This window comes from Spermophilus citellus (genome assembly GCF_964194105.1).
Source record: "Spermophilus citellus genome assembly, chromosome: 6".
Taxonomy (NCBI): Eukaryota; Metazoa; Chordata; class Mammalia; order Rodentia; family Sciuridae; genus Spermophilus; species Spermophilus citellus.
In genome coordinates this window covers 30,415,803-30,423,110 of record NC_138187.1, presented here as the reverse complement: position 1 = coordinate 30,423,110, position 7,308 = coordinate 30,415,803, and the positions used below count along the sequence as shown (strand labels likewise).

At 56.4% G+C, this 7,308-nt stretch overlaps 2 protein-coding genes across 4 annotated transcripts; one reads left to right on the top strand and one right to left on the bottom strand.

Moving 5' to 3' along the window:
- The first annotated feature begins 265 nt into the window (after positions 1 to 265).
- MEPCE (methylphosphate capping enzyme) lies at positions 266 to 4,990 on the top strand. The gene is made up of 4 exons (XM_081298037.1): positions 266 to 2,517; positions 3,768 to 3,986; positions 4,158 to 4,284; positions 4,400 to 4,990. Exons 1-4 carry the CDS (start codon positions 898 to 900, stop codon positions 4,450 to 4,452), a joined length of 2,019 nt encoding a protein of 672 aa, XP_081154163.1. The 5' UTR covers positions 266 to 897; the 3' UTR covers positions 4,453 to 4,990.
- An 835-nt stretch (positions 4,991 to 5,825) lies between these two features.
- Positions 5,826 to 7,070, bottom strand: PPP1R35 (protein phosphatase 1 regulatory subunit 35). Of its 3 annotated transcripts, XM_081299096.1 has the most exons (4): positions 6,724 to 7,070; positions 6,392 to 6,644; positions 6,175 to 6,311; positions 5,826 to 6,075 (listed from the first exon to the last, which is right to left on the bottom strand). In XM_081299096.1, the coding sequence occupies exons 1-4, from the start codon at positions 6,952 to 6,954 to the stop codon at positions 5,902 to 5,904; spliced, it is 795 nt and encodes a 264-aa protein (XP_081155222.1). In that variant the 5' UTR covers positions 6,955 to 7,070; the 3' UTR covers positions 5,826 to 5,901. The 3 variants fall into 3 exon arrangements, with proteins under 3 accessions (XP_081155222.1, XP_081155221.1, XP_081155223.1); XM_081299095.1 differs by having other exon boundaries at positions 5,830 to 6,311; positions 6,724 to 7,062; XM_081299097.1 differs by lacking the exon at positions 6,175 to 6,311 and having other exon boundaries at positions 5,882 to 6,075; positions 6,724 to 7,064.
- Between the last annotated feature and the right edge of the window lie 238 nt (positions 7,071 to 7,308).

The following is a 7,308-nucleotide window of genomic DNA, read 5'->3' as shown; positions in this document are numbered from 1 at the left end:
TACTTCACGTTTTCCCTTCTACTCCCTCTAAGTAGGGGGGCTGAGGGGAGGTGTGCGATCGCCTCATGAATAATTCATGAACACGCCTCCTTTACTGGGAAAACCACGCCCCTTGGATTCGTGCTGACGCACGCTGCGTATACCAAACCTGAGGAAGCGACGTAATAGTTCCCGCCCCTAGGACTGGAGGCGGGGCATCATCTCCAGCACGTGCTGCAGCTACCCGCGCAAGCCCAAAAGGGTGTGCGCAGGCGCTACCCACTAGGGGGAGGAAGGAGGCGGGGTAGGGAGGTTGTCGGGTTTAGAGCCGGGCGGAGACCGCTGAGACTCATTCCTCAGGAACAAGGGTCGAGTGTCAAGGAGACCTTTTCACACCAGCTCCCCCGCCTACAGAGGGGGGGGGGGATCGCGCTGCAGAGACAAAGGATATCAGTAGGGCCGGACGTAGCTACGAAGGGAAGTAGAGTGCCCGTTTGGGGTGGGGGGGCTTCTGGGGGGCTTGGGGGGGCTATATTTAAACTCCCGGAGCCGTTAAGTTGGTTCGTACTCTGATGCGCGCGCAGCCAGGGCGGTGGCGAAGTGCGCATGCGTGGTTCCGGAGGGAGAGGAACGCGCGCCAGCCGTGCGCGCTCGCGGCCGAGTGGTAGTGGCGGTGGAGAAAGGGGTCGGCGCACGCGCTGTTGTTTTCTCGGGTTGTCTGGGTCTCGCGGGCATCTTGTTTTGGTCTCGCGGGCGAGTGGGGAGCGCTTCGGGGGGAGGCGCCTGGGCTCAAGGCGAGCAGAGCAGAGCTGCGCGCGCACTCGGGAAAGGGGGGGAAGGGAGTAGGGGCCAGGAAGGGGGGGTTAAGCCCCCTGATCCCCCTCGGTACCCTCGACTGGGACGGCATAAGGGGAGGAAATGATCGAGATGGCGGCGGAGAAGGAGCCGTTTCTGGTGCCGGCCCCGCCGCCGCCGCTCAAAGATGAGTCGGGCGGAGGGGGCGGCCCCGCGGTGCAGCCGCACCGAGAGGCCGCCTCCGGGGAGCTCCGCAGAAGGACGGAGCGTGGGCCTGGACGGAGCGCACACTCGGCAGGGGCCACGGCCAGCCCCCGGGGTGGTCAGGGGCAGCAGCACCGAGGGGGCGGCCCCCAGGTGCAATCGCACGGGGAGGCCCCCTTGTCCGATCTCCCAGGGCGAGCGGCTCCCCCGGACGTGGGGGAGGAGCGCCGGGGAGGGGGCGGGACGGAACTGGGCCCCCCTGCCCCTCCACGGCCCCGCAATGGCTACCAGCCCCACCGGGCCCCTGGGGGGGGAGGGGGCAAGAGGAGAAATAGCTGTAATGTTGGGGGAGGCTTTAAACATCCGGCCTTCAAGAGGCGCCGGCGGGTGAATTCGGACTGTGACTCTGTGTTACCCTCCAACTTCCTCCTGGGGGGCAATATCTTTGATCCCCTGAACCTGAATAGCCTCCTGGATGAGGAAGTGAGTCGCGCACTCAATGCGGAGACCCCTAAGTCATCCCCACTTCCGGCTAAGGGGCGAGATCCAGTGGAGATCCTCATCCCCAAAGATATCACTGACCCGCTCAGTCTCAATACTTGCACTGATGAGGCCCAAGTAGTTCTCGCTTCGCCACTCAAGACTGGTCGCAAGCGGCATAGGCACCGGGGACAGCACCACCAGCAGCAGCAGGCATCTGGAGGGAACGATAGCCATGCCATGCTGCCCACAGCCCCCCTCACCCCCTCACTTCACGGGGAGGGCGCCACACAGCAGCAGCGGCACAGGGGCCAGAACCGGGATGCCCCCCAACCCTATGAACTCAATACAGCCATCAACTGCAGGGATGAGGTCGTGTCTCCCCTTCCATCTGCCCTGCAAGGTCCCTCAGGCTCCCTTTCAGCCCCTCCAACTGCCTCAGTTACCTCTGTACCCTCGTCTTCCTCCTCCCGACATCGCAAACGTCGCAGGACTTCCAGCAAGTCGGAGGCAGGGGCTAGGGGTGGAGGCCAGGGTTCCAAGGAAAAGGGCCGAGGGAGTGGGGGAGGTCGTCACCATCACCACCCACTACCTGCAGCAGGCTTCAAAAAGCAACACCGCAAGTTCCAGTATGGAAATTATAGCAAGTACTATGGGTACCGCAATCCTTCCTGTGAGGATGGGCGCCTTCGGGTTTTGAAGCCTGAGTGGTTTCGCGGCCGGGACGTCCTAGATCTGGGCTGCAATGTGGGCCACCTGACCCTGAGCATTGCCTGCAAGTGGGGTCCATCCCGCATGGTGGGGCTGGATATCGATGCCCAGCTCATCCACTCAGCCCGCCAAAATATCCGACACTACCTGTCTGAGGAACTACGGCTCCCACCCCAGACTTCTGAGGGGGACCCAGGGGCAGAGGGTGAGGAAGGGACTGCCACTGTTCGGAAACGGAGCTATTTCCCAGCCTCACTGACAGCCAGCCGGGGTCCCATTGCTGCACCCCAACTGCCCTTGGATGGAGCGGACACATCTGTCTTCCCCAACAATGTTGTCTTCGTCAGGGTAAGAGGGTCCTGGGGGTCTTGGAATATGGATGGGATGTTTAAGTGAAGTTAAATGGGAATGTGGCAGTGGAAGGTTATGATCCAGAGGTATTTTCCTGCATCTTACTCCTAAGAACCAGTTCCTCAAGAGATGGGTCTGGATTGGTCAAGTGAGACTAATACTAGTGGTCTTCTCTCCCCTACTATAATGGAAAGCTAGGGTCTCTACCTTGGGGCTTTAACCCTGGGGTCATTTCTCATGACTGTTGGGATCTCTTCCCCAACGTAAGGGCTTACCCCTGTTGGGCTGTTCCCAGACTAGACTGTCAGGCCATTCCACCTTCCCTCTAGGGCAGCTAGTGCCACTCATTAAAGGATTCACTCCAGATGGAACCTTGTTCTTAAACTTGCTGAGGGAACCTGAGGGTTTTTTCCAAAAGGGAATTTCTTGGAGGAACACTAGCAGTGAGAGACATTTGTAGTTTCTGACCTTTTATAGGGATCTTGTTTGCATCAGCTTCTTTTGTTTCCTTAGATATAGACTTCATTGACAAGTCAGTGGTTGGAAACCCAAGAGATTTGGCTTTAGATCTCCACATTGACCCTAGGTAGTTGGGGGGGATAGGGGGAACAGCCAGAGACATCTTCGCAAGGCAGGGGAGAATACTGAACCTGGCAGGGCATCTGGCCTCTGACTATACATAGCTCCCCACAAAACAGTACAGTTAGGCCATCTACAGGAATGTTTGCCAACATACTGGGGTAGGTGAGAGGACTTTCTAGGGGATGGTGAGGAGCTTATGTTAGGTTTCCTAGGAGGTATGGCTCTTGATTTGTCTCAGAGCAAGGATGAAACAGGCCTGACATTTTGCCAACCCCAACTTAGGGAAGGACTCATGGGTCTTCTTTTGATACCTGGGCTGGGTCCTCTTGCATATTTGTAGGTGGGAATAAACAGATTCTGGAGAGCAGCTGCAGTTTGACCCCATCTGGGAAGATCTCGTGGATAATGTGCTCAGTTTAAAATTAACCAAGCTTCCTTTCAAGCTTGTTTTTATTTACCACCAGTAGGAAGCAGAGGCAGGAAGATATAAAGAGAAAATGAGACTGAAAGGAGGACACCATTGGAACGTAGTGTAAGAAGTGTCAGAGACAAGTGTAACCATAGTGTGAAGAAAATAGGACTTTTCTAAAGTCTGAAGAGCAATTGTGAGGGCCAGTGGTGATTCTTTTCCATCTGTAGACTTCACCCGCAATTCTTGCCCTCAGGGTAACTATGTGCTGGATCGAGATGAGCTAGTGGAGGCGCAAAAACCTGAGTATGATGTGGTGCTCTGCCTCAGCCTCACCAAGTGGGTGCATCTGAACTGGGGAGATGAGGGACTGAAGCGCATGTTCCGCCGAATCTACCGGCACCTACGCCCAGGGGGCATCCTGGTCCTGGAGCCCCAACCATGGTCATCCTATGGCAAGAGAAAGACTCTTACAGTAAGTTGGGTTTCTGTGGAAATGGGAAATAATCTTTTGGTTGAGCCAAAAAAAAGGTCTCAAGGAAGCAGAAAGATTTGAGTGACAGGAGAAGGTCCCTGGGTGAGCATCATTCTTGGCTAGGGGGAGGAGGCAGCAAGCAGAGGTATTATCTCCTGCCTTTCTTCTCAGGAAACAATCTATAAGAACTACTTTAGAATCCAACTGAAGCCAGAACAGTTCAGCTCCTATCTGATGTCCCCAGAGGTGGGCTTCTCCAGCTATGAGCTCGTGGCCACACCCCACAACACCTCCAAAGGTAAGGTTGGTTCTTTGAGTTGGGGGAGGCTGGTCCTGGCTGAAAGGGTGCAGAACCAATGGAGAGTTCTAAGATACTGCCAACCTGCTTCCTGACTTCATATTCTTCCCCTTAGGCTTCCAGCGTCCTGTGTACCTGTTCCACAAGGCCCGTTCCCCCAGCCACTAAGTGGCCCCTGAACAGAAAGTGCGAAGAGGCTGCCCTTGCTGCTCCTAAGGACCTGGGGAAAGAGGAAAGCATCCCAAGGTTTTTCCTTTCTGACTCCAAAAATAGTTTCCTTTCTTGGATCTGCAAAGAATACTTATTAAGTTGCTGCCCTGGCCTCCTCCCTATACCTCTGGCACCTGAGCAGCAAGCCCAGCTGTGCTGGAGTTACCATCATCTTCTCCACTAGCCTGCTGGGCTGGATGGCTTGGACTGTTTGCTGAACTCTGTTCTAGGGCATGGGAAGTGGGGAATGTCAAATCCTCATAGCCCTTTCCTCCTGCTCTCGATTCCCGTTTCTCCTCAGCCCTTGCCCCTAGCTGCATTTCAGTGAACCATGAATAGATGGACTGAGGTTTAAGAGGGGGAAGTTTGGCAGGGAGGCACACAGGTACTGTGAAAATCCTTCCTTCTGCTGTCCCCCAGTGGGAGTGGGGGCTGGGTTTGGAATGTGAGAACAGCACAATAAACTTAATGTCTAGGGCAGTGGCCCCCCCACACACACACCTGGTATGTGGCTCTTTCTAGCTGGGGAAGGGATGGCACCTCCTGTCAAACCAGTTCCTACCGTAGGATCTCAAAGAGAATTTTTTTAATGGTTGGGAAGATTGCTGGGTGCTAATCACAACTACACTTCATTTCACAGAACCCTGGTCACAAATGTGCAACTTTTGAGTCTGACTAACCCCAAAAACCTTGTTGAAAGATATTTTTGTGGGAACCTTGGGCAGAAGGCTAATTTTGGAGGTCTTAACAGAGGGCACTTTGGCCAAAGACACTTTTTTTTTTTTTTTCCTGTGGCTTCACACTTAGGCAAAGGCAATTAACATGAAGCTCTTCAGTGGTCTGTCAAGGGTTACTGGCGTCCTGAACATTGATTCAACAAATACTGAAAATTCTGGGGTTAAGTGTAAATAAGATGGGCAAGGCCCTTAAAGATGAAAGCAAGCCTTGCAGATACCTTCAGACAGGTAATGAAGGAAGGCCTCCATAAACTGCAATAGGCCAAGACCCACATGTGTACCTTTTATCTACTCATGGGTAAAGCGGAAGTTTTAAAAGCTTTTGTAGGGGCTGCTGTTGAGGATTGAACCCCAAGACCTATGAATGCTAAGCACACACTTTACCACTGATCTGTACTACCCTAGTAGTGCCAAGGTGGTGGCTGTGACTGAAGGGGAAAGGTAGGCAGGGGATGGGGATCTAATCCCTGATTGGGAACTTTCCTAAAACGACCAAAAACTCACTTCCAGGCAGCTTCCAACATGCAACCCAGGTGGAAGACCCCTGGAGGGGTTTTAGTCCTTTCCTGGCTCCCAAAAAGAGTTACATTATTAGCAAAACCACTTTATTCTGAAAAAAAAAAATTTAACCTACAAAAATATGAACTAGCAATCCAGGGAGCTTTGGGGTCTAAGCTTCCCACCGTCGCAGTGTCCGATGCATGAGGAAGGTGTCCTCTGAAGGGCGGGGCCGGGGCTGAAGTCGTAGAGGGGGCAGTCCGTCCAGAGTCAAGTGCGGAGATTCATAAAACAATGTGCCCGGATCGCACAGGATGGTCATGTCCGGTCCCGGCCCTGGTGGCTCCTGTTGGAGTCGGGGCCAAAGCAAGGTTACAGGCTGGGAGGAAGGAGAATCCGCGAGGACAGGAGACCCAAGGTCAAGTCCAAGCCCCGGTCCCTTCACCTTTGGGGGCGGGGCTCGGGCCTGCGGCGGCAGGAGCGCCAATTTCTCCCTGAGTGCAGCATTGAGAACCTGTTCCTCCGGCACCTGCAAGCTCACCAGGTCCCGAAAGAGCCGCTTGGAGCGCGGCACGTTCAATCCTGATAGCGCAGAGGGGGTTGGGGTGAGTGACGCCCCTCACTCAGACTCCCGCGCCCGACCGGCCGCTCGCCCAGCTCACCCTCGGCCACACTGTCCTCCAGGCCGCAGCGGATCTGGAAAGACTTTCTCAGCTGCTCTTCCACGGCTTTCGTGGCATCAAACTGGCCCATGGATGCGGCCCGCGCGGCCTGCAGCTCGAGGCTCAGGGCCATGCTACTCTGCCGCGCGGGCGCCTCCAGCTCCTGCGGCGCCGCGGGCTTGTCGCTAGGTGCAGCGGCCGCGGGCAGCGGCTCGGGCCGGACGGGTGAGGGAGGCACCAGGTGGAAACGGACCTGGAGCAGAGAGCAGCACCGTGAAGAGACATGCTCCTGGCCGTCGGCAGGATGGGGGCCAGGCTTCCCCCCAGCTCACCTGCCGCCCTCTCCGAGCCCCACCCCGGCGCTCCGCCCGCCCCTTCCGCCGCCCCGGACTGCAGTTCCGCGGCTCCGGGCTCTCGGGCCGCGGGCTCAGACTCAGATCCAGGCCGGGCTCGGGCACTGGAGCTCGGGGTTCCTGGGCGCGTGGTTCTGGGGGTGGTCCCGGGGACTCCACGGCCTCTTCCCCTTCCACGAACTTCAGCTCTGATTCCCCGCAGCCCCTCATCTTAGAGTTGGTACAGGGTCGCAGCACAGCTTCGCCTCCTCCTCCTCTTCTCCCCCACCCCTCACAGACGCCGCAGCAGGAAACCTTTAGCCCTTACCCACGAGGGCGGGGACAACACCCACCCACCCCGCCTATTGGCGTTCCTACGGTGTCAGTTCCTTTGCTCCGCCCCCAGCCTCCGGACGGACTTCCGCCCTCAGAGTCTGGTACCGCCTCTTAGGCCCGGGAGAGAGCTGAAGACCTGGAAGCCCTACAAGTGCTCAGCAGGACCACTTCTTTCGAAAACTCGGATTTGATGATCCGACCTGTGTGGCTCTTCTCCCGGCTTGTGTTGTGGTCCCGAGTGTGTCCGTC

Bases quoted from the DNA above. Each gene is read 5' to 3' on its own strand.
- MEPCE (XM_081298037.1), top strand. From the start codon at position 898: ATGATCGAGATGGCGGCGGAGAAGGAGCCGTTTCTGGTGCCGGCCCCG. The intron at 2,518-3,767 runs GTAAGAGGGTCC...TCTTGCCCTCAG, and splicing joins ACAATGTTGTCTTCGTCAGG to GGTAACTATGTGCTGGATCG. The intron at 3,987-4,157 runs GTAAGTTGGGTT...CTTTCTTCTCAG, and splicing joins GCAAGAGAAAGACTCTTACA to GAAACAATCTATAAGAACTA.
- PPP1R35 (XM_081299095.1), bottom strand. From the start codon at position 6,954: ATGAGGGGCTGCGGGGAATCAGAGCTGAAGTTCGTGGAAGGGGAAGAG. The intron at 6,645-6,723 runs GTGAGCTGGGGG...TCTCTGCTCCAG, and splicing joins GGGCTCGGAGAGGGCGGCAG to GTCCGTTTCCACCTGGTGCC. The intron at 6,312-6,391 runs GTGAGCTGGGCG...CTGCGCTATCAG, and splicing joins GGAGGACAGTGTGGCCGAGG to GATTGAACGTGCCGCGCTCC.